Source organism: Chiloscyllium punctatum, chromosome 25, assembly GCF_047496795.1.
Source record: "Chiloscyllium punctatum isolate Juve2018m chromosome 25, sChiPun1.3, whole genome shotgun sequence".
Taxonomy (NCBI): Eukaryota; Metazoa; Chordata; class Chondrichthyes; order Orectolobiformes; family Hemiscylliidae; genus Chiloscyllium; species Chiloscyllium punctatum.
In genome coordinates this window covers 22,445,828-22,472,272 of record NC_092763.1, presented here as the reverse complement: position 1 = coordinate 22,472,272, position 26,445 = coordinate 22,445,828, and the positions used below count along the sequence as shown (strand labels likewise).

The 26,445-nt window shown below is 41.2% G+C and overlaps 1 protein-coding gene across 5 annotated transcripts in view; it reads right to left on the bottom strand.

The window, feature by feature from the left end:
• Positions 1 to 26,445, bottom strand: part of klhl13 (kelch-like family member 13) — a 204,633-nt gene that overhangs the window by 35,744 nt on the left and 142,444 nt on the right. For all 5 annotated transcript variants that reach the window (XM_072594813.1, XM_072594810.1, XM_072594814.1 and 2 more), the window contains 2 exons: positions 18,267 to 18,408; positions 1,629 to 1,761 (listed from right to left, as the gene is read on the bottom strand). In XM_072594813.1, the coding sequence (XP_072450914.1) occupies positions 1,629 to 1,761; positions 18,267 to 18,408 (275 nt within the window). The remainder of the gene's footprint in view (positions 1 to 1,628; positions 1,762 to 18,266; positions 18,409 to 26,445) is intronic.

The window sequence follows — 26,445 nt, the reverse complement described above, 5'->3', positions numbered from 1 at the left end:
GTCAGGTTAGCAGCACATCTCAAAACAAGGTATTGATGTAATGTCTACAAGGTGTTTTTCTTCGCAGCCCATTAGAGGGCAGGCAATTATGGATTTGGTAATGTGCATGAGATTGACTTGATTCAGAATTTTAAGGTGAAGAAAACCCAAGGGTGCAATGACCATAATATGATAAACTGCAGGGTGAATTCTGGGAGAAAGAAGCTGGAATCAGGTGTAATGGTATTACCATTGAATAAAATAACTGTAAAGACATGAAGGAGGAGCTGGCCAGAGTTGACTGGAAGTGGAGATTAGCAGGGAAGATAGTGGAGCAGCAATGGCAGGAGTTTCTGGGGCCAATTCAGGAGACACAGCAGAAATTCATCCCAAGAAAGAAGAAGAAAATTCTAAGGGGGAGGATGAGGCAACCATGGCTGACAAGGGAAGTCAAGGACAACATAAAATCAAAAGAAAAAAAGTGTACAACGTGGTGAAGATTAGTCGAAAGCCAGCGGATTGGGAAGCCTTTAAATAACCAGCAGAGGTTAACTAAAGAAGTAAAAAGGGAAAAGAAGATAAAGTAAGAGTGTTAGCTAGCTAATAACATTAAAAAAAATTGCAAGAGTTATTTTAAGGTATCAAGAGTGGACATCGGACTGCTAGAAAATGAGCTGGAGAAATAGTAATGGGGAACAACGAAATAGTGAAAGAACTGAATAAGTATATCACATCAGTATTCATGATGGAAAACATCAGCAGTACACCAGAACTTGGGGAGAATCAGGGGGCAGAGACGAGTGTTCATACTTTCATAGCGCAAGTGTATATTTAATCCTGTACAACTTACTTCTGATGTGGGCATGCATGAACTGATGTGCACTTTTATAAATAGGAGCATAGAGAACAATGATACAGGCAGAAATAGGTCTCTATTCAAGACAATGGTTCAATCACAATTGAGGTACTGTGTGCTTTTTCTAAAATCTCACGATGAGCCTTAAATCGCTTGAGCACGCACAAATGGATTCACCAGGATAACATCAGTAAAAAATTTCATGTATGTTTTTAATAGTTACTAAGGAAAATCTATTTTCACCAGTTGGGAAATCAGTGATGACAGGTCAGCATGAAATGCCAATAAATTAGGTCAGACAGACTCTCTGGTTCAAATCTAGGTTCTGTAACGGACGTGGTGGGTCGATGGTGATAGCCTTGGTGTCCTTGGGCCAAGTGCACCCTCACAGCCCATTGACTGTGCAATCTAACAAGGTCTTTATCATAAAATGATAAGTTCAAGCAATCTTTAATACTTTTTAATAACCTCGTATTTTAAATGTTCAAACAATTTTCAAGGACATTTTTTAAGTCTCCCAATGAATTTTCTGTGATTCCCTCACACGAGTGGCCTGGAGATCACTCTTCAATTCCTGGAGAATCTAGAACCACCCTGGTGTGTTGACAATCCAACAGACAGCAGTGCTTCTCATTTTATGATTGAAGAGAACAGTAAACATTGTCAGAATATCCATTCTTGTACATGCCTATGTCTTTCAAAGTAGAAAATGGTCTGAGCACTAGAACATTTGTCAACTGATTATACAATTCCTTGCATGTCACAAGAGCTGTGAATCTTCTTTGCATCTTACCTGTGAACATAGCCTTAAAATAGTCACTAGCTGAGGCCATCATGGCTCTATGGACTGGAAATATTTCATCACCATCTCCTGGCACAAGGGTGACATCACAAAGTAAGCCTTCAATTCGGAGTTGGTCAAACCCCTGCAAAATTTAGATATTTTAAGATCAGGCTATAAGTTATGAAATGGAACATTAGAACCAGTTATCTCATCAACACTGGCTGCCTGTATCTACATGATGTTTAATTGCTCTCTAACAAGTTTTATAAACATACAAACCTGCTTGTTTAGCCTGTTCGCACCCACCTCAAGACAGAAAGCTCAAGTCTCACACCATGACTTAACGCAGCAAATCTATTTTGAAACTTTGTTGCAATATAGAAGGCACATTGAGAGCTCAAACGTTAAGCTCGAGCCCCTGCTGCCTTGTTCAGGCAGACACATGAGCACCATTTGTACAGAAGCTCTCCTGCTGTCACAGCCAACAATCTCTTTTCAAATGGCACCTGAAGTGTTAACTGGCTTTCATTTCATTGGCTATATTTTTAAAATCATTTGACATGCTGCATGTATGAAATTGTAATTAGCACTTTAGATGGCATGACAATATCCATGAAAAGAATTGAAGCTCCTTCTTATTTTATGTCATATGCCTCAATCTTCCAGCAGCATAAAACTGGGAAACCAAACCAGGTTCAGTGATGAGGGTAGGCAAGAGGATTTAAAATGAGGCACTAAAGGTCATGAGGCTACAACACCTACATGTCCGAAAGGTTATAGGAAAAAAAATGGTGGTTTCAAAATTAGCAGTTTTCTAAGCATGAACAAACCCAGTCAGGAGTAGCTATGATAAATGAGGCAACTCTGAGAAGACTCAGTTCTATGAATATCTCAAATCATAACAGGAAATCAGCAAATGTGAATAAAAACAAGATATCTATCTTCAACAAAAATTAATGAACTGAATTGGCTGCGCCAGAGGTCTTCAGCATTACAGGTTAAAAATGACAAAACACTAGGTTACAGTCCAACAGGTTTATTTGGAAACACTAGCTTTCGGAACGCTGCTCCTTCATCGGGTGGTTATGGGGGTAAAGATCATGTTCACAGAATTTAAAGCCAAAGAGGTCCAGCATCATGGAGATGTGACACAGTAAACAATCTTAAATTAAAACGTTCATCTTTTAGAATGGGATATGCTGGTTTCTGGTCTTTTATATGCAAGTTCCAGAACTTTTTAAATTACATTCTCAAGACAGCTCAGCTTTTTAAACAATAGGTGTGAAATCTGTCTGTGTCCCAATGCTATGTCAGACTGACAAAGCCTCTGTATAGTTTTACAGAGTTTTATGTGGATTCATGCAGTTTTTGAGCAAAATAAAATGTAATTCAGCAAAAACAAATTCATACGTAAATTTATACGTGTATGTGTGATAGGGTATGCGTGAGAGAGTGCGTGTGTTGGTGCAAGTGCGGGGGCAGCATGCTTATGGATGAGGGAGAGTCTGCATGGGTGTGCGTGTGTGTGTGTATATAGACAAAGAGAGAGACTGTGTGTGTGTGGGAGAGAGAGTGCAAGAGTGAGTGAATGCAAGAGTGAGTATATTGTGCAGTGGGGTAACCTGCAGTGTGACATGAACCCAAGGTCCCAGTTGAGGCCATCCCCATGGGTACTGAACTTCACTATCAGCCTCTGCTCAGCCACTCTGCATTGTTGCCCACTATCGCTGTAACACAACACCCCAAATCATGTACTCGGTGTTCTGACCAATGAAGGCAAGCATGCCAGACACCTTCTTCACCAGCCTGTTTACCTGCGATGCCACTTTTAAGGAACTGTGGGCCTGCAACTTGAGAGATCTCTGTTCGACAACACTGCCCAGAGTCCTACCGTCAACTGTCCAACTCCTGCCCTAGTTTGCCTTTCCAAAATACAACACCTCACATTTATGGAGCCTGCTTTGTCATTCGATAAGTTCATGCCTGATCTAATGTGTCCTAAAGTCCACAAACCACTTAACTTCCAATGTGTTTTGATTCCCTTATTGGCCAAGAATCTATCCACCTTTGTCTTAGAAATATTCAATGAACAGAGTTCTATGGACTCATGACGCTCTCCAAGAAAATCCATCTCTTCCCATTGCAGTCTTAAACGGAAGACCACTTATTTTTAACTGTATGCCCTAGTTTTAGACTCTCCAAGGGAAAACTCTGTTTCAGCATACACCTTGTTCAGTCCTCCTTGTATATCTCAATTAGATACTTTCCCTCTCCATCTCTCATTTTGCTGAACACCATAGATATAGATGAGCCTATTCAACCTTTCCTCATAAGGTGCACCCTAATCTCAGGCAGCTGAATCTTCTATACCAGGATACCCAGATCTTTCCATGCCTCCAAGATGTATAGTATCTCTTCATTTAAATAATATGCTTTGATAAATATCTTGCTGAAGAGGACAAATTCACATGATATTTCATCTGCAATTATTTTCTGAACACTCATCTAACCTATCCAAACACTTTTGGAAACTCCTTTTGTCTTCTTCACAAGGTGTCCCATGATAAAGGTTGATGCAATGTCATGCAATTTTCATTGAAGCTGTAATATTAATTTGTGACAAATACTCCTCTGGTCAGCAAATGAGTTCATAAACCATTGTTTGTTGGCTTTAAAACTGCATGACCTTGCACTGTAGTTCATTCTGTGGTTGGATTTACTATGTCATATAAGCTTTTACCTACCTACCCTATTTATTTCATCTCAATCACATATGCCTATGATGAAGAACAGGATGGAGGATATCTCAATTGTCCTTAAATCCACTCGATGCTATTCATCTCAACATTCCTCATTTTCACAACTCCAAAAAGGTTTATTCTCATTGGATTTATCAGGGAGATTATTTTCGACTCGAATGTCCTTCATTTGGATGCTCTCTCTCTCTCTCTCTCTCTCTCTCTCTCTCGAGTCGCAACATTTTTTTCACATCCACTCCAACAATCCTTCTTAAGTTTTCAAGATCTCTAACAGGGAAATGATCCTCAGCTTCTTTGGGGCTACGATGTGTTAGGAGTAAACTTGACGGAAAAATAATACAGCTGACGTCCAGATAGGGTATGGTTGACAAAGTTTTGTAACATTCATATTTATAACACTAAAAAAGCCATTGAACTTTAACGTGACATCAAAGTTAATGCTTTTTGAATAAAACATTAAGAAGTGCTCGGATTCATTCTAATGGATAAACATTGTTATGGCTCCCTGGGTAATGTTTTCTCTAAAGAAAAATGCCAATTTTATTTCCAATGCAAAACCTTTCAAACCATATTCAAATACATTATTCTCAGTCAGATAGTTATATTCTTTCAGGGAGAAAGTGAGGACTGCAGATGCTGGAGATCAGAGCTGAAAATGTGTTGCTGGAAAAGCGCAGCAGGTCAGGCAGCATTCAAGGAACAGGAGAATCGACGTTTCGGGCATCAGCCCTTCTTCAGTTTCCTGATGCCCGAAACGTCGATTCTCCTGTTCCTTGGATGCTGTCTGACCTGCTGCGCTTTTCCAGCAACACATTTTCAGTTATATTCTTTCACCTTAAATTGTTAAACAGGATCTAAAGCTAGGTTTTTTTTGAAAGCAGGTAGACAAATATTTCAACTTTTTTTGTATTACAGGTCTCAAATCATATAACAACCACCCTCACTCATCATCACAACTCCCCTAGCAGGAATATCTCAATATTATAATCTGTAGGAAGGAATTACCCAAGATAGGCTTGAAAACACCCAAGATAGGCTTGAAAACATAGCTCACAATGCAGGAGTGGAGTGAATTAGTAGGATGCGGAAAGGACTAATTTGTGGCTTTAAATTGGAGGTGACAGAGGCTTCTCACATCTTTGATGCTAATGTCAAATTCCTGTAATATATCTATGCAACATGTAAATTTTGCTGTTTAATTCTAGATAATTATTGAAGATTGTTCTTGGGCTAAATACTCCCTCTCTTGTTGCTACTCCTGATGTAAATCCAGTCTGTGTGTCACCAAATTCTGCTTCAAATGCATTTTTTATTTCATTATGATTTGCAGGATCACTTTAATGAAGTGACATGTTAGGCTTATTCTAAAATAAGTAGATTCTACTGCTTTAGGTTTGTTAGGTAGCATAACATATAAAGAATGCCTTGAGTCACTGAGAATGTATCCTCAGGTTTATATTTGGATCATAAATTTGTCATCACTTCTAAACTTGTTTTTCTAGGGGCTTTTTAGATGATCTTTTGTTAGTTCATCTATGGTTAAATTTTACCCAAAAGCACAATGTCAAATCGTTACATATATGCTAAAATTAAAATATTCATTTACAGACAAGATAATTACACAGAGTTAAAAGTCACACAACACCAGGTTATAGTCTAACAGGTTTATTTGGAAGCACTAGCTTTCGGCGCACTGCTCCTTCCCACAACCACCTGATGAAGGAGCAGCACTCCGAAAGCTAGTGCTTCCAAATAAACTTGTTGGACTATAACCTGGTGTTGTGTGATTTTTAACTCTGTCCATCCAAGTCCAACACCGGCATCTCCAAACCATAATTACACAGAAGCATAGACTGACCAATTCTTGTAGCATCAAAACGGACTATTCACCCTATCAGGTATATGCCAATGGTTATACTCTAGATAAGTCTCCTCCAAACATACTTCATTTATTTTACCAAATCAGCAGATCCTTCGATGCCTTTGTTGTTCAGGTACCTCAACTCTACCTATACAGTTTCTATGCCTTCTGACTCTACATCACTGCCTGCTATCAATTTCATTTGATTTCTTACTAAAAAGCAATCTCACCCCCTACCTGTCCTTTTGATAGAATGCATATCCTTGGATATTTAGTTCCCAGTGTGGTCTCCTTACAACCACATCTCTGAGATACTCTGCCAATTTTAACCTGAGTGACAAGCTCATTTAACTTGTTCCATATACTGCTGCAATTTAAGTACACTTTCAGTCCTGTGTTGACTGTCTCCCTTCTCATAATTATCCCCTTATCTGCTGTGCATGAAGATTAATTTTGCCTGATCCTTTCAGAATTTAGAATTAGAATTAGGATTTGTCATGTGTACTCAAGTAAAAAAGTACAGGAATACAGTGTACAATGTTGCCATGCACGGCACCATCTTCGGTTCAATGTGTCTAGCTACAAATATGCAGTACGAAAATAGATTAGGTACCAAAGTAGAGAAATAAAGGAAAAAGGCCATAAGTTCTATATTACAGCTCTTCATAGAATGAGTAAGGAAGATAAAGAAACAAAGCTAAAAGCTTAAACATTACAGTCCTTTTACAGTCTGTAGTCACTCTCTGGAGGGAATTCTCCACACATAGTCTTGCTCACCCCTACACTGGGCAAGTATAGTAGGCTTGCAAGCTGCTGACGGCCATCTGACCACACCAGACCTCAGTCTGTCGACTGTCCCACTCAGACTCACCAACCATCCCACTCAAAGTCCTCAGCTGCTACAACTCTCCAAAGCAGTTACTGCCGCTCTCTTCACAAGGTAGATTTTGAAAAAAGAACTAAGAAGAGAAGAACAAGAAAAGAAAAAGAGACAAGTGAATGGCTGAATCCGGCTGAACCCAGATGCAACGACTCAGTAGCCATCAACTTGTCCACAAAATTTCCATATTCTGTCCTATTACATGTTCTGGAAGTTTGAATAACTTTGAAGTTTGAAGGTCAGGTGAATTGGCCATGCTAAATTGCCCGTAGTGTTAGGTAAGGGGTAGATGTAGATGTAGGGGTATGGGTGGGTTACGCTTTGGCGGGGCGGTGTGGACTTGTTGGGCCGAAGGGCCTGTTTCCACACTGTAAGTAATCTAATCTAATCTAAAGTCCTCCCCCACTTTAATGTTTTGCATATTTTTAAATGGAACTGAACCCACTATCCAATTGTTTAGTTGAAAGCCCTATCCACAAAGTTAGTTTTGTGAATTGCCAGGACTCTGATCCCAGCATGATTCAGGTGCAGTCCATCCGATCCGAACAGCTCCCTCCTTCCCCAGTATTGGTACCAACGGCTCATGAATTCAAATCAGTTTCTGCCACACTAACCTTTGAGCCACATATTTACCTCTTTAATCTTGTTGACTGTGTGCCAATTGACTTGTGGCTTAGTTAGTAATCCTGAGATTACCAACTTCTTGGTTCTGTTTTTTAATTTGGCCCTGAGTTGCTTGTATTCCCTCAGTAGAACCTCCTTCTTCTTTCTACCTATATCGCTGGACCACGACAAACAGATATTTCTCCTCCCACTCCACGTTCCTCTGGAGCCCAGATGAGATATCCTGAACACAGGCATCAGACAGGCAACACAGCCTTTGGGACTCCTGATCCTGGCCACAAAGAAGTGTCTATTCCCCCCTGACTATACTATCCCTTGTAACAACTGCATGTCTTTCTTCTTTCTTCTCCCGCTCTTGAATGGCTCCCTGTACCATGGTGCTTTGAACAATTTGCTCATCCTCCCTATAGCACCCGTTTTCATTCATATAGGAAGCAATAATCTCTACTCGACCAGCTCAGCTCCTTCAGCACTACCTTCTGGATCATTCTACCTACTCCATTCAAGGGCACACCTTCCTGTCCATGACCACTGACTGAAGGTCAGACTCCAGCTCATCAACGGTAACCTGGAGTTCCTCAAGCAATCAACACTTGCTACAGATACAGTCACTAAGAATCACAATGGAAATCATTAGGTCTCACATTATGGAGGTACTACATATCATTTGGCCCTGCATCTCTAATTTATTAGTTCTTAATTCCTTCTTCATACTTTGCAAGCTAAGAGCAGTAAGAAAGCAGCTTCATTGAATACAATGATAGATTTTGATAGGAATCAGTTATTTTTATACTTCCAGGAGTGGCAGTATGCAAATTCTATCCTTAGGATAAATACTCAATTGATTGCATTCCTGCTAGTTCAATTTTTAGCTGGTCTGTGCACTCTCTGGTATTATATGTCTTTATGTCAGTTTACTTGAGGGATTACTCCATGTACCACACAAGGAAGCATCATCAACGCTATGCTCCCTTCCTCCTTTGAGTCACATGCTGCTCATGACTATTTAATTGCAGGCTATGCACAAGTGTGAGGACATGAGGCTTGTGAAGACATTGTCTCAGTGTATGGGGCAGCGATGATGTTTCCCTTCCGGGTCACAGGAGTGACTGGTATGCCTGTATCCTATGGTGGCCACCTAAGATATCCGTCTGATCATAAAGAGCTCAAGTTTCACTTTTAGAAAGTATACCTCAGTCAATGGATTGAGAAACACTGGCAGTATATATATTCCAACCTTTAAATAAAAGCAGCCAGTTTTCAAAACAAGTAGTGCATCCTGTACATCGCTTATAACTCATCTTGACCTAACATATCTATTTGTACAATGGGACTTGTACCCAACAACAAAGCTACTGCATATCTGTTTGCTCAAATCTAAAACCTGGACTTCCAAAGGTTGAATGGTCAGCTTTGAGCAGCTGGAGGAGAACATTGGGAAGGTCTAGTTGTTGTAGTGCATGTGGGAACTAGCGATAAAGGTGGGATGAGCTTGTTTGAGATTCCACAATCCAAATTCAAAAGGAGCTCCTCAGACAATTCTCTCTGAATACCATGTATGAACTGGCCTAAAAAAAGTAAAACCTCCTGCATCTTTATGGTGACTTTCACAACAAACAGACTTCCCATAGTACTTTGTAAGCAAAGTGGTAGTGATGGAAGGTCTTTGAGCTGAAGAATCAATTCTATTTATCTCGATAGATATTCCCTGCAGGCAAACAGGACTAGTTAAGTTTAGAATACATAGTCAGAATGGATGAGTTAGACTGGAGGGTCTATTGGTGTTGTATGACTCAATTGAGCACCTCCAGCACTTTTTGATTTTTTAGTTCAGATTTGCAACATCCATAGCATTTAGTGTCAAGTACTTTTGAACCGTAGCAATTGTGGCAACCAAATGGCATGTCGCAAACTCCTGCAAGTAGTGAAATTGCCCAATATCAACCACATAAAATAGATTAGAGGATAAATATTTGACAAAATATCGAGATAACTCCCACGTTTTCTTGGAAATAGTGCTGTAGGATCTTCTACCTCAAACTGAAGGGGTCAGGTAGCACCTCAGGGTAAGGTTTCATCTGAAACACACCTTTCACCGTCCAACATTCCTTGGCAAAGCATTTGAGTGCCAATCTGGATTCTTGTGCCAGAAGTGGGACTTAAATATATAATCTTATGACTCAGAAGTGAGAACTGAGCCACAAACAGATCAAAGCATTAAAAACCCAATTCTCAGAGCGATATGGTTTCAGTTCATGGGGCACTGGCAACAGTGCTGGGAAAAGGAGCTGTTACATGCGTTTTATTTCACTTAAGTTGTGCTGTTAGTAATAAGCTGGGAAATCATACAAGATTATAATTAAGATATCACACTAAAAGGTGGGCTGGGGAGGGGTGGTGGTGATTAATCTCAATTCAATAAGGCGAAACTGAAGAGAAAAGACAAGGTCAAACAGAAATGTGTAACAAAGGAGAAAAAGAGTTAAAGTTTAAGTCACTATATCTGAAGGAACACCACTAAGGCAGCAGAGCTGAAAAATCCTTGCTCAGAAGAGAAGGATTTCAAATTAGTGGGGTGGAGGTACCACATAACAAGGGTCAGAAAAGGTTTGGGAGATGGGAACAGTCATTGACCCTGCTAACAGAGCTATACTACTATTATGAAAGCAAAATCTTCCAGACATCTGAAAAAAAATCTAACTTCTACAAACAAACCGCAAGCCTTACAGCATCTATAGAGAAAGAAGCAAAGTTAATGACATTTCATTAGAACCTGACCCATTTCTCTCTCCACCCATGATGCCAGACCAGCTGAACATTTCCAGCAGGTTGTGTTTCTATAACAGCAACTATACCAAGTTGGCCAGAATACTAATCAAGAAATAAGAGTAACTTGTGAAAGAGGCAATGCATTTTGATGGGGGAATGGAGTGGTGGCTTCAATCTACATAGAGATAAACCAAACATGGAAAAAACAGTTTTAATAGATTATCCATTGAGTGGTTCCCAGAATAACATGTAATGAAACCAATGAGGGAAGCAGCTATATTGGGCAGAATTACTACCAAACTCAGTGATCCTCTGTGAAAAATATGAAATTGCTTTTCATGGTGTTGTAGGGGAATCTGAAAATGGAATATTGACATTCAGGTCAATTATATAGGCTTGAGGGGAAAATTAATCAAGGTAATTTGGATTAAAAATTATAACAATAGCTTTGCAATGATGAATATCAAAATACACATTTCAATTATCAACAAATCCGTTATCAATGGAGAAATGCACTAGACAGGAACTTTCCTGGGTGGAAATTTTAGAGTTTGGCAGCACTTCCTCAAGGTAAGAGGACAGCCACTTTGGATTGAGATGTGGAGAACTTTCTTCACTTACAGGACTGCAGATCTTGGAAATTTTTTACCCCAGAGATAATGGACATTCAATGGTTGCTGTTCAAAGACCTAAGCAATAAACACTTGAACTCTAATCAGCCACAATCTTATTATCACAAGCTTGAGTGGCTGCATGAAACATTCTGGTCCAATTACCCCTATACCCTCATGGAAGATAAACTGCGAACTGAGTGACAAACTATTCCAAGTCTTACAGGGGCACACCATTTTCAGCCTGGACTTTTATCCTATATTTAAGTCTTTTAAATCTCTTACATGTGCAGCACATACGTATACAATCCTCTCTGTGGGTCTCTGAAAAATTGGGTACCATCACCTACACTTTTAACACCCAGCAGGAATCTTCACATCCTGGTCTTATTGGTCTGTCAGCAATGCCAAACCCCCTCAACATCTTATGGGTGCCACAAGCCAAACTGTTCCTGAATTTGTTCAAAGATTTGTCACTCTGATCTTGGACAGTGTGAACATCAGGTTCCACTGTAACTTTACAACACATTTATTCTGTGGCTAAGTTTAAACAAAACTTTCCCCTAGTTACTGTGGCTTTGCTTTGATCACAGCATGTTTTCATCAGGGGCTTTAGAAAAAGTCAGTACTGGTAACCTATAAGATTAGGTGGTTAATACTCATGATTTAGAGAGCCTGAACATTACAATATGTTCATAAATTAGAACAGGAATGCCACTGATGCTTGCATAAAATTAACAAAAAGATATTTTTGAGGAGGATTCTAATTGTTCCATTTGAAAATTGGTCAAGAAGAGTAAATCAGCCAAGGTATTAATGTGATATGTGCCAAAAAAAGACTTGTATTTAAAAAAGCACCTTTCGACCACTAGCTATTTCAAAGCACTTTTCAGCCAATTAAGTACTTTTGAAGTATATCACTGTTGTAATGCAGGCAATGTGGCAGTTAATTGGTGCTCACCAAGCTCCAACAAACAACAAACTTGCCCTTTCTCACCTTCAACTCATGTCGTTTTGTATTTGCATTTGAAAAAGTCTCTGGCTATACATCCTATCAATGCCTTTGAATTTTATCTACTTATATCACGTCGCCCCCTCAGTCGCTGATGTTCTAGTGAAAACGATCCAAGTTTACCTAACCTCTCCCTATTGCTAACAACTCTAATCCAAGCAACTTTCTGGAGATCCTCTTTGGAGCCTCTCTAAGGCCTCCACATGCTTCCTATTGTGGCTACCAGAACTGCACACAATATTCCAAATGTGCCCTAACTAAGGTCTAACATTGCTGCAACATGATACACCATCTTTTATACTCAATGCCCCAACGCATGAAGGCTATGGCACTATCTTATCCAGTCAAGGATAGATTACCTGTTTGTGTCCCGAATGCTCTCGGTCAGATCCACCGACGTCAAGCTGGTGTTCTTTTCTGACCACTGCCTCCTGTTGGCCGACTGTCACCTTACAGGACGAGCAGCGGGCTGGTAAGGGAATGTGGAAGCTGAACACAAAGCTGTTGACCCCGGGAAACATTGAGGAGCTCAAGAGGGACTACGCAGGTTGGAGAACCGTGAAGCCCCTCGGAGTCCCCAGTGGACTGGTGGGAAACAGTAAAAGGGAACATCAAGAGGTTCTTCATCCTCAAAAGGTGTTCAGGAGGCAAGAGGGAGGCGGGGAAAACTGTCCCACCTCCAGGAAAGTATGCAGAACATGCTCCTGCTGCAGACGATGGGGGTCGATGTCACGGAGGACCTCAAGGAGGTGAAGGGCCAGCAAGCCTCACTCTTTGCTTCGGAGGCCTCCAAGATAATCTTCCGGTCCCTTGTCTGCTCCGTGGAGCAGGACGAGACGTGCTCACGTTTCTTCTTCCAGAAGGTGCACAAAGAGAGCTCCGTGCTCAGCAGCCTGAAGGAAGATGATGGCTCGATAACGTCATCTCAGGCTGACGTCATGAGGATCAGCAAATCCTTCTATGCCAGTCTGTATGACGCGAAGCCAACCAACAGCGTGGCCTCCCAGTCGTTGCTGTCCTCAATCACAGAGGTCTTAGACGACAGAACACAAGAGAGGCTGAACCAGCCGCCATCTCTGGACGAGCTGACCAAGACCCTAGAGTCCTTTGAAAAGAATAAAACTCTCGGAAGTGACGGCTTACCGGTCAAGCTCTATTCTGCTCTGTGGGATTTGATTGGCCAGGACCTGCTGGAGGTGTATGTCAGTATGCTTCTGGCAGGTACCATGAGTGAATCCATGAGGAAAGGCATCATCACCCTTATCTACAAGCGGAAGGGGGAGAGGGAGAAACTCAGAAATTGGAGACCAATCTCACTATTGAATGTGGATTACAAAATTTTGTCAAAGGTCATCGCCAACCGGGTCAGGTCTGCTCTGGGGTCGGTGATTCACACTGACCAAACCTGTGCTATACTGGGCAGGAAGATCGCTATGAGTCTCGCACTTCTCAGGAATACGATCACCTACATGCAGGACAGGGGGTTGGACACCTACCTCATCAGCCTGGACCAGGAGAAAGCCTTTGACCGGATATCACATATGTATATGAGAGATGTTCTCTCTAAAATGGGCTTTGGGAGGGAATCTGCAATTGGATCAGACTGCTCTACACCAACAGTCAATGCAGTCTCAATCAATGGGTGTGAATCAGATAGCTTCCCAGTCAGATCTGGAGTCAGGCAGGGCTGCCCTCTCTCTCCTGCCTTGTTTGTGTGCTGCATAGAGCCATTTGCCGAGTCCATCAGGAAGGATGCGAGCCTGAGAGGGGTGACTATTCCTGGCAGCGGGGGCCTGCAGGTTAAGGCCTCCCTGTACATGGATGATGTCGCCGTTTTCTGCTCGGATCCGCTGTCCGTGCGCAGACTCATGTGCACATGTGACCAGTTCAAACGGGCCTTGGGGGCCAAGGTAAACCGAGGCAAGAGCGAGCCATGCTCTTCGGGAACTGGGCCGACCAATCCTCAATTCCCTTCACAGTCAGGTCCGACCACCTGAAGGTGCTGGGTATTTGGTGTGGTGGGGGAGAAAGAGGCTGGAGCATGCACCAAAGTCTTGGGAGGAGCGTATCAGCAAAGTGAGGCACAAACTGGGCAGATGGAAGCTATGGTCGCTCTCCATCACAGGAAAAAACCTGGTCATCAGGTGTGAAGCACTTTCATTGCTGTTACATGTTGCACAGGTGTGGCCTTTTCCCAGAACCTGTGCCGCTGCAGTCACCCAGGCCATCTTCCAATTTATGTGGAGGTCAAAGATGGACTGGGTCCGAAGGGACTCGATGTATAAAGATCTGGGCAACGGGGGAAAAAGTATACCCAATGCCACCCTCACCCTGATGGCCACCTTTGTGTATGACTGCATCAAGCTGTGTGTGGATCCCCAGTACGCAAACACCAAGTGTCACTACGTATTGAGGTTCTACCTGTCCCTGGTGTTGCGAAGGATGGGCATGGCCTCGCTGTCGCCGAACGCTCCGAGTAGTTGGACCGTTCTGAATCACCTGTCCTTCGTGAGGAAGTTTATGAAGAAAAACACCTTTCACCATTAGTCCATCAGGAAGTGGTCAGCACGTAGTATCATTGAGACCCTTTGGGAAATGGAGAGGGCGGATCCTATCGAGCAGTTCCCTGAGCAGACTGTCAAAGTCATTTGGCAGAATGCCTCATTGCCAGAAGTTTCCGACAAGCACCAAGACATGGCTTGGCTGGGGGTGAGAAGGGCTCTGCCTGTGAGATCTTTTATGCACGCCCGGACTCTCAGCCGCACCGCACGCTACCCTCGAAGCGGCTGCGGGGTGGGGGGAAACGAGACGGTCACACACCTCCTTCTGGAATGTGCCTATGCAGAAGAATTCTGGAGAGGAATGCAGTGGTGTTTGTCGAGGTTCGTCCTGAGCAGTGTCGTGATGCGGGACTCCGTGCTCTACGGCCTGTTCCCCGGGACGCATACCGAGATGAACATCAACTGTGCCTGGAGGATCATCAACTCTGTGAAGGACGCTCTCTGGGTGGTCCAAAACCTGTTGATCTTCCAGCTGAAGGAGTTGACCCCGACTGAGTGTTGCAGATTGGCACATTCCAAGGTCCATGACTATGTGTTGAGGGACACGCTGAAGCTTGGAGCAGCTGCCACCAAGGCGCGGTGGGGAAAGAGCACCGTGTAACATCTGCCTGCCTAAGAAGAACAGGGAGGCCCACTCAGTCATTTGGGCTCTGCTGATGCCTCAGCTAAATATATGGATATATGATTGATAAATGTACAGACCTGTATATACAAATGATAAATTCTGATCTCTGTCTGCAAAGAAATGGAATGTTTGTATGGCATGACCAACTGTACAGACCATCAAAATATTTTATGAATTATGAATAAAATATTTTTGAAATAAAAAAAACCCACCTTATCCACTGGTGTTGTCACTTTCAGAGAAAAGTATGAATTTGCACCCAAAGATCCCTCTGCTAAACAATGCTCCTAAGGGTCCTGCCATTTATTGTATATAGCACTTTGCTCTTGTATTTGACCTCCCAAATTGCATCACATGTCTGGATTAAACTCCATCTGCCATTTCCCTGCCCAACTTTCCAATTCTTGTATCCTACTGTGTCCTTTGATAACTTTCTTCACCATCTACAACTCCAGCAGTTTTCATGTTATCTGTTAACTTACTAATCAGACCAGCTGCATTTTCATCCAAACCACATATATATTTAGGTCCTAGCAGTGTTCTTTGTGAAACTTCACTGGTCTCAGACCTCCAGTCAGTAAAGACCCCTCTGCAACTACCCTCTGCCTTCTATTACCAAGCCAATTTTGTATCAACTCATCATGGGTCCCATGTGACATCTTCTAGAGCAGCCTATCATGAGGAACTTTGTGAAATGCTTTACTAAAGTCTTTGTAGACAACACTTAATGCCCTAAGCTCACCAATCATCTTCTTCACTTCCTCAAAATGTTCAATCAAATTTGTGAGACAAGACCGCCCCTGCACAAAGGTTCCTACTCTCACAATTGCTTGTTGAGGAGTTCAAGTATATTGACTGGGTGAACTGAAAGAACAGTCATCTATTTCAGAGTTATGATAATGAACTATTTATAGGAGAACCTGTAGGTGCAGTGGAACCTTGGGTTGTTATCTCAGTCTTGTACATGATAGAGTCCCTAAGTCTGGATGATGCTGTCAAACAAGCCTTGAGGAGTTGCTGAGATATATTTTTAAATGGTACACACTGCAGCCAGTGTGCCAGTGGTGAAGGGGACATCAATCAAGTGGGCTGCTTTACCCTGGATGATGACGAGCTGTGTACGAATGTGGCTGGGAGCTTCATTTACTTTGGCAAGTGAAGAGTATTCTAATCAGTCCTGACACATGTGTCACAGTTGGTGAACAGACTTTGGGAGACAGGAGGGGAGTCATTTATGAATAAAAGCACACAGCATTTGATTTGCTATTGTGATCAAAGCACTTAGGTGGCTGGTCTAGTTGGATTTCTGGTCAATGTTAATCATCAGGATGTTGATGGTCAGGGATCAAAATGTCAAAACATTTTCTTGCAGGTGATTATTACTGCCTGGTACCTTTGTGGTGCAAATGTTACTTGTTAAATCCCAGCCCAAACTAAACATGGTCAAGGCCTTAATCATGTGGACACTAATTGCTTGTGTACCTGAGAAATTGTGAATGAACAGAACATGGAGTAGTCAGCAGCAAATATCGCCACTTCAAACCCCCTGTGGTGCTAAGAAAGACCTTGATGCATCAACTGAAAGTGATTGAGTGAAGAAACCCGTGTGGTGATATCTTTCAGTTGCGATGACTGACAACCATAATGACCTTAATGTGTGCAAAATATCATTCCCATTTCTAGAGAGAGGCTCCCCCCACAAAGCCATATTGACTTCAAGTTGTTGATGCCATACATGGTCAAATACTGCCTTGACATCATGAGCAGTCACTAGTTCTATAAACAGACATTTTTGCTTGTCTGCTGGTGAAAAATTAACTACAATATACAAACTGTGTTGTTGGACAATGCCAAAAACTATGTACCTTGTTTCTAAAAAACATAGTTGTCTAATTATATATCTGGTTCAGGTAACCTGGGTGCCCCATCATAGCAACACTACACTGTAAAATACATCAGTTTGGATGCACAAAATTTAAAGTACAAGATATACTTGCTTCTACGTACAGAGAAAGAAAATAATGTTAGAAACATGAATTGCTTTTTGTCCTGTCATGATCAGATACAGGGATTATGTTGGAATAGAAAGGCAAAATTATCCTAATTCAAACCTGCCTGCTTGAAGCAGTATGACAATTTGCTGCGATCATACCATTGAAACCCTGCAAATTAGTTTTCCAATAAAAAAAGAGCATTCTCCGCATACACAGGTGACTGTGCTGATGATGTCACTACATCTTGCAATATTGCTTATGCCTTTTAATAAACAATAAGATTCTGGGAAAGCTCAGATATTATTTCTGCCTGAAATTAAACATATTCTCTTGAGTTCTTAGTCATCCCACAGATGTAACTCGTATTATTGAGAAGAAGAATAAAATATTACAGGGCACAAACCAATAAGAACAAACAAGCTTGTCGTCACATATGGTCCTGACCTCCCGGAGGGAAAACACAGCAATATATAAAAAGAATGTACTGGTCACACTGCCGATCCACCTGAACTATACAAGTTGGACTAGCAGGCTCATTTGCAAGTTTTAGTGGTTTTCAAGAATCAACAAGGTCCAGCAACTTCATTAAAATCTAAACTGTACTTGAGATCATGATGCAGCAAAAACAGCAAATGCTCGTTTGTGAATGCTTCAGAGTTTCAAGACTTGATAAGGCACTCATGACAACATCCATCTGAAACAAGGTTTCATTATGCAAAATTACATAATACATTGTCATTATTTTAAGTTGGAATGGCTTTGAATGATCTCATGGACAATTATGTAACACATGCATGCCCTTTGCAATTCAAATCTAGTTAAGCAGAGAATGCGTTACCTCATTTCAAGCAGATGAGTAGTGATGAATAAATTCTGCCTCTGGAGGGTGAGTAAATACTGAATGGAAACTCTTAGCCAGAGACTGATGTGAACAATGATCAAACTGCATACCTGTAACACTGCAGAACTGTGGGTGTTGCTCGTGAAGAAGCGAGTGTTGCCGGTCTTTGAAGACTGTAAGTGGGTCGCAACACCCATGTCGCCACTTGCCAAGGATACTTTCAGATGAGGATCGTCCTCTTCAACCAATGATCTGCAGAAATTGCAAAAGGAGAAATTAGTAAATTTCAAAGCCAAATGAAAGCAATGCTGTACACCAAGGGCAAAGACAGAAATCAGGTTACCAGTGGCTGTCCCTGGCTCAGCCACACCAACTAGAGTACAGAGACCCCCACCACAAATCGAAGCCAGGGGCATTGAGCTTTAATGTAACCCCCTACATCCTGGGTCCTGCTATGTACCAGACTAAAGTCGAGGGAGCCACCCTTTCAACAGTTTAGCACTTCAATATTATTGATGAAGCAGCTGCATTGATGCTATTGCACCTTAGTTGTTATTCTCTTCATATAAGATGTTACTTTAAACCATTACTGCAAACATTGGTCGCGCAATCAAATAGAGTCTGCAACTCGCCACTGGGTGGGTTTGCTATTACCACCCTCTTTAAATGTCAGGATCTACACGGTCTGCTTGGATTAGTGCAGCACACGAATACCATGTATAGTCTATCCAGCAGACTGACCTTAAGTACACACATACACTCTCACATACACACGGACACAGGTACACACAGACACGCACACACACCCTTATAGACACACACACTCCCACACATGCACCCTCTCACAGACTTCAAACACTCTGCACTCACCACACACACACACTTTCTCACACTCACAATCCCCACCCCAGACAGACACACACACAGACAGACAAAGACCCACATGCACACATATATTTTGTGTGTGAATTTTTTTGTACTTGCAGAGTTACATTGCACTTTGCTCAAAAACTACATACATTCATGTAGAATTCTGAGCTCAAAAACTGAATGAATTTATGTAAAACTCTGTTATCTCACTTTTTAGATTGGAATCAATCTAAACATCAGGTCATAGACAGAGAGCACAGGGGGCTAACACCTTCAACATATTGTCTAGCTATCACCATTATTAACAGCGAACCTGAGAATACAACTTTAAAAAAAAAGGGTTTTGTGATTTACACATGAAAGAAATGAAACTATCACTGTATTCTAACAGATGAAAGGCTTAACAGACAATCAATTCTTCAATGTATAATTTCAGTTACATCACTGCAAATTTTTGCTATAAATTCTGTGTTACGATCAAGCCCTCCACAATCACGTGATGAAGGAGCGTCGCTCCGCAAGCTAGTGTGCTTCCAATTAAACCTGTTGGACTATAACCTGGTGTTGTGTGATTTTTAACTTTGACCTTAAGTACATAACGTTAAGAAGTTTCTTGAATGCTAGCAACTTTGCCCTTACATTCCAATGACAGACATAGCTTGATTCCACAGACATTGCTACACAGATGATGAGAAAGAAGTGAACATTAGGATTTCAGATCCACAGCTGCGCTCTCCACAACCACATGGCGTTATCAGGTTGGATGGCTGGAGTGTTTAAAATGCTCTTCAGTTTTCACACTTGCAGACAGTCACACCCCAATGCAAGAGTGAAACCACATGCTAGTAGAGTAACTGTCTTAAATATGCAACGCAGGAACAGCTTATTAGCATGAAGTATAACTGTCAAATGCACAAAATTTGCTTATTCTGGAAGGAGATTTGAGAAAAAAGTAACAAAAATACATCGAGAAAATCCCTTGCACTTCATAAGTGGAAGCTTTTTGTGCTCGGCACAGAGAAACTGTAATTTTAAAGTCAGAAACATCTAATTTACAGCTCAAGATTTGACCATCTCATCAACCAACTCCTGAACTAAAATATCTGCATTTGTTTCACTTAGGTTTATCCTGTTTCATTTTTGCACTTAATTAGATTTCAAAAGCATGACTACCAGGGTCATGAGGCTTCATTGAGTCTATTGAAGTTTCCCAAGGCAACTTCCTGTCTCTCATATCCACTGTACTCTGCTGGGTTCTCCTGTCATTGGGGCAGGACATAAGCAAGGGGGGTTATGGAGTTATGAGACATTAATGCTAGGGTCTGATTCAGTAAATGTGACTGCAGCAAGTTGTTGCTAGTCACATCTGTTGGACACCGTTCTCAATTTCAGGAGAAATCTCCAGACATCAGTAAGGAAGACTTTACGGGGTTGAATGTTAGGATGTGCCTTTGTTGTTTCCAAGGCCTGGTTGATGCTGGGTGGAGTACCAAGTTTAACTCTTGCTTGACTTTTCAGTGGCGGTTTGATCAAGGTACTTGCTTGGCCATTTCAAACAGCAGTTATGACTGTATCGCTGCAATCCAGAATTATATGTAGGCCAGACCAGGTAAGAGAGCAGGTTTCATTTCCCAAAGTCAGAACGTTGAAGGCTGCGAAGAACATGGAGTAGTCTGTCCACTCCAGGGAAGTACTGAACAACGAAGGGTACTCTATTAGTCATATCCTGAGTCTGTCTTGTGAGGTTGTTGCGATTTTTCACTGTGGCATGTCAGAATTGGTGATCGATGAGTTGAGCACTGTATCCCAGGCGTCCTTCAAAATGTTTGGGTGACCCTTCCTCTGGGTTTTTTTCACAGATGCAGCTAGACCTGCTGGGCTTTTCCAATAGCTTCTGTTTTTATTCCATGTTTTCCAGTCAATTGGTTTTTCTCCAGCACCACCTTTTCTTTTGTAATTATTTCTGCCTCATACAATTGGATTGTAAGTCATCCCTTTGCTTGTTATCCAGCTTTTGACACTTTGCTCAGATCCTCTAACATTGTTGGCCACCTGCAGACTTATTATTTGACACTCTACTCACAGGAGAAAGTGAGGACTGCAGATGCTGGAGATCAGAGCTGAAAATGGGTTGCTGGAAAAGCGCAGCAGGTCAGGCAGCATCCAAGGAACAGGAGAATCGACGTTTCAGGCATCAACCCTTCTTCAGGAATGAGGAAAGTGTGTCCAGCAGGCTAAGATAAAAGGTAGGGAGGAGGAACTTGGGGGGGGGGGGGGGGTGTTGGGAATGCGATAGGTGGAGGGAGGTCAAGGTGAGGGTGATAGGCCGGAGTGGGGCAGGGGCGGAGAGGTCAGGAAGAAGATTGCAGGTTAGGAAGGCGGTGCTGAGTTCGAGGGATTTGACTGAGAAAGTGGGGACCAATTATCTGATCTTCCGATCTCTCTGCCTATAAATTCAGCGTCTGCGTGCTTCACTCTCACTTCACCTGACAAAGGGGTTATGCACCAAAAGCTTGTGATTTCAAATAAACCTGTTGATCTATAACTTGGTATCGTGTTATTTCTGACTTTGCCCACTGTAGTCCAACACCGGTACCTCCCAAAACCACATCTTTACAATTCCTGTCTGCAAAGTTCATCCCAAAACCACATTTTTACAATTCCTGTCTGCAAAGTTCATCCTCTCCTTCATTTCCACTATTTGTAGCCTACAACAAAATCATTGTAGCTCCTTGGATTGTTCCTTAAATCTAACAAAATAAGTTCTCTCAAATTCATCATTCCTTTCCATTGCTACAGTCATTAATTTCGTTACTATTGTTAGCCATGCCTTTACTCTCTCTCTCTGCTCCCAGTATTTCCCCAAATATTTTGTAGCCAGGAATATAAAATGCCTAATTTGCTCCTTGGACCAGGTCTTGATGAGAAATAATAAGGAGAGCATCCAGGCGAACTTCCCTGCTTTGCTCTGAATAGTGCATAGGGTCTTTTACAACTATCTAAACAAGTCAACAGGTTAGATATTTTATAAAAGCTATAATTTGGAGATGCCGGTGTTGGACTGGGGTGTACAAGGTTAAAAATCACACAACACCAGGTTATAGTCCAACAGGTTTAATTGGAAGCACTAGCTTTCGGAGCGACTATCACCTGATGAAGGAGCGTCGCTCCGAAAGCTAGTGTGCTTCCAATTAAACCCGTTGGACTATAACCTGGTGTTGCGTGATTTTTAACTTCATAAAAGCAAGATAGCACAGATGCCAGGAATCAACCAGGAATCAGAAATACAAACAAGAGAATTTCTGGATTTTGCCAGTTCTGCTGTAGTTTCTCTAGCGTCTCTGTTTTTAATTTAAGAATTGATGTGTTGACACTACCAGCACTCCTTCAGCAAATAAAGGCTGACACTTGAAGTAAAGTCCAAGTGAGGAACTTAATCCATTGTTAAAGTGGGTCATAAACCATAAATAGAATAAAATAGAATTTTAGCTTGCATTCTTCCTTTTTAATTGATGTGCATACAAATTTAAAAATGCTCCATTTTCTTTCTCCTTCCCATTATTTTGAATTCATATTGACCACATGATGGTAATTAGCATCCAGTTTCCACACACATTTAGGAATGAAAGTAAAAATCAGAACAGGCGCAGCATTAAGTCTGTCTCAGTTCCTTAATTTTGAACAAGTATTTTACACACATTTTGCAATACCAATGGAACTGAAGTCTGCTTTCTATGGATTTGTTTCATTATATTGCAATATATAAAATTATCACGAAAGTGATCAGCAATCTGGACAATAGATAAGGAGATAAAAGGTAGCTATTCTCATCTGAAGGGATAGAGAATGATGTTTATAGCCCAGAAAGAGACTAGTTGACTCAATGCTGCTGTGTTAGCTCTGAGCCGGAATAATCCAAACCCAATTCTCTCACTTCCCCTGCAGACCGATATCTGTCTCCCCTTCTAGTATTTATCTTCAGCTCAAACCCTCCGTACAGCAAAGCATTCCCTGTATTAACAACTCTGTGTGTTAACAAATTTCTATCAGGGACAATTCTAAATTAAAAACCTACATTAAATCTCTGCTTGGCATGTATTGCTGCAGTGGAAATATTCCCAGTATCTCAAATTTCTCTTCATTTGCATATGTTGGCAAAAACAAACATTAATATCTTTCTTACCACGTGTGTTCAAAATTCCACAAGGTAATGAAACTCGGGTCAAATAAATGTATTATTTGCAGCGCCTCGGGATGACTTTATCATATTAAAGGCACTGTGCAATTGCTGTGAAACTCAATGCAGTTGACCAATTTTTTTTAATGATGATATATCTATGGCCACTTCAATTTTCAAAGCATTATGCTTTTTGAACTCAAGGGACCAATGCAGTTATTCTAATTGTAAATGCAAACGACAAGGAACATAGAAATCATGTATCTGCAAATGGCCACTGGAACACACTGTTACTTTCCAATCAGGATAAGGAGACTTCAAGCCCCACTGCAGGACTTCAAAAACAGTGTAAAAGAATGATAAACAGCGGTGTACGAAGGAAGTGCTGCACTGTCATTTGCCATGTTCTTTAAATGAGTTAAATAATAATAATCTTGGCTGCCTGGTCTGCTGATTCATGTAGAACGAAAGAAAGTTGTGTGGTAATAAAGACAAAAACAAACTCTGCAGGTCTGGTAGCAACTGTGGGGATGAAACTAGGGTTAATGTTCAACTTTCTTCATAAATGCTGCAGGACCTGCTGGCTTTTTCCAGTACTTGTTGTTTTTGTTTCAGATTTCCAGCACCCAGAGTTCTTTGTTTTATTTTAATGGTGATAGAGTGGGCAGATCCTGGTGAACATTCTTCCGTCAACTATCACTTGCGCAAATCTAATTAACAGAGGTTGCCAGCTCTCCCCGGAATCTTGAATCATTTATAGGTAAAATAGATCTCTGCAGCCAACTCACCCAATGGTAGCAGTGGGATCTTCAGGGCAATATGGTAACTGCAATTGCCTGTTGCACATCAAAATCGTGCATCACATACTTAAACTGAAACTGTGTTGCGTTCATGCAAATTGCTTTTCGTAATAACAGGAGTTTTAAATGAAGTACAGATAAGGTTTAACAACTGTTTTGACACATGGCGAAGTTTTGTGTTTAACTAATTGCTAGTATGATGAAAAATCCTGAAATCAGCACAGCTTGAACTTCATTCCCTCTTCATGCATTTTTGTGTTACATTTTTTGAAAAAATAAACAAACAAATTAAAGAAACAACTGAAAACGACAGTTGGAGCAGCAGAAGGAATGAAAGGCGTGAGGCAGGGCCTATTTGAATTACAAATGAACAATCTGATTATATCTTTTGATATTCTGAAATCCACTCACAGCTGTGACACTGCCTCAGCAGTGAATTGATGGAAATTAGTTTACTCACAAACAGTTTCCAAGTGCTCTGAACCATATGTTCCTTCATACAATGTGTTCTAGATGGGATTACATCAGCACAGTCAGCTTGCCCTCTGTGGCAATGGCAATGAATTGAAGATTTCTGGACAATTTAGTCTTTGAACTGAAAGTTTTTCTTACATTTTCCTGAAAATATGACAAAACTTTGTGAATAAAGTCTAGCTTGATTGCTGAAATGTTTTGAGGGGATGACACTAAGGTCAAACTTCCCAGAATGCACTTTGGGAACAAGAATCAAGATTCCCAACATGGACGAAATATGCAAAGTTGGAATTTTCCACAACCCTCAGAATAAATCGTGTACATTAAATTCTGAATCCTGGCTTATCAAATGAAGCTTCAGCCATTTCTCTGTGAAGGCTTTTATTTGATACCACCATAGATTTAAACCTTGCATTGTTCAAACTCCTAAATACATAAGCACAACAGCAAATACAATACAATCTTTTGCATGCTGTATATAACTCCCAGGCCTTGTAAACAGTATCATTAATGCACTGGTAAATTTGTGTTGTGAGATGAACTGCAGCTTCCAAGAAGCTTGTCTTTTTAAGATACTGTATACCCTTAAGCACAAATGGAGCTAAACTAAGCCAGTTACATGAAAGAATATTGTAGTTGGAGTTTCAGGTTCAGAGAAGTGACAAGGGTTGGGATACTGCAAAAGTCAAACCAAAGGTGGGCAGCAGGTAAAAGACCCTGAATATTAAAAAGTCATGTAAGAGGTTAGGTGTGTTAAAGAACTGAGTGTTCACATGACCAGACTGTCAACCAGGGTTGTTTGTTGATTGGTCAGCTGAAAACAGTCTCTAATAATCTATGTCATTAAGAATGAACCTATACAAGAGAGATTGAAGTATGCCTCATTAGTATTAATCACATTCAGGGAACTTTGATGAATTAAAACTGCCAGTGAAAGTGACTCAAGAGCTAATGAAGTGGAGGCAATTTTTGGAAGACTGAGACTGTACGTGACGCCACATTTACACAGAAGACATAGAATCCCTACAGTTTAGAAACAGACCATTTGACCCAGCAAGTCCACACCGACCTTCCGAAGAGTAACCCGCCCAGACCCATTCCTCTACCCTATTACTTTATATTTCCCCTGACTAATGCAACTAACCTACAGATCCCTAAACACTTTGGGCAATTTAGCATGGCCAATTCATCTAACGTGCACATTTTTGGCTTGTGGGAGGAAACTACAATACCCAGAAGAAATCTACACAGAAACAGGGAGAATGTGTAAACTCCAATCAGTTGCCATAGGCTGGAATTGAACCAGTGTCCCTGGCACTGTGAGGCAGCAGTGCTAACCACTGAGCCACTGTGCTAGGATCGATGCAAAAACATTTGAGAAAATTATCTCTGGTGCACTGCCCGAAGTGAACTTCATAGTTTCTATTGTAATATCATTTGGCCATTAATGTGTGCTTATTTATGTTAAATTTGGGTTAACAGATTACAGAAATGTTAAAGATTACAGATATGCATTTTGTTCAGGTTATTAATCTATGAGATTGTATCAAAGGACAGAGCATACCACAGTTAAAGCATCCCATAAAGTTTTGGACAATAGTTCAGAGTACATATTCACTAGGATGATGCCAAGCATGACAGTTTCAGGAAGGGGAAATACAGGGAATATTTCCACTGTAGCAAGAAAACAAAGGAACATGAACTATTAGGAGCATATTATCCCATCACTTTGGATGGTTGTTGTTAGGGCAATATTTTGTACACAGCAAGGTCCCACATCTAGCAGTGATGCTTGCAGTTGAGGGAGGGATGCGAATCAGGACTAGAGATCATTAACAATCAGCTGAACATTAACAATGCTTCATGAAGTGTTTGGACACTGTTGTAGTATGGAGAAATGTGGCAATCAATTTACACACAGTGAGATCCCATGAATGGCAACAAGAGGAAGATGTGTTTGAATAATGT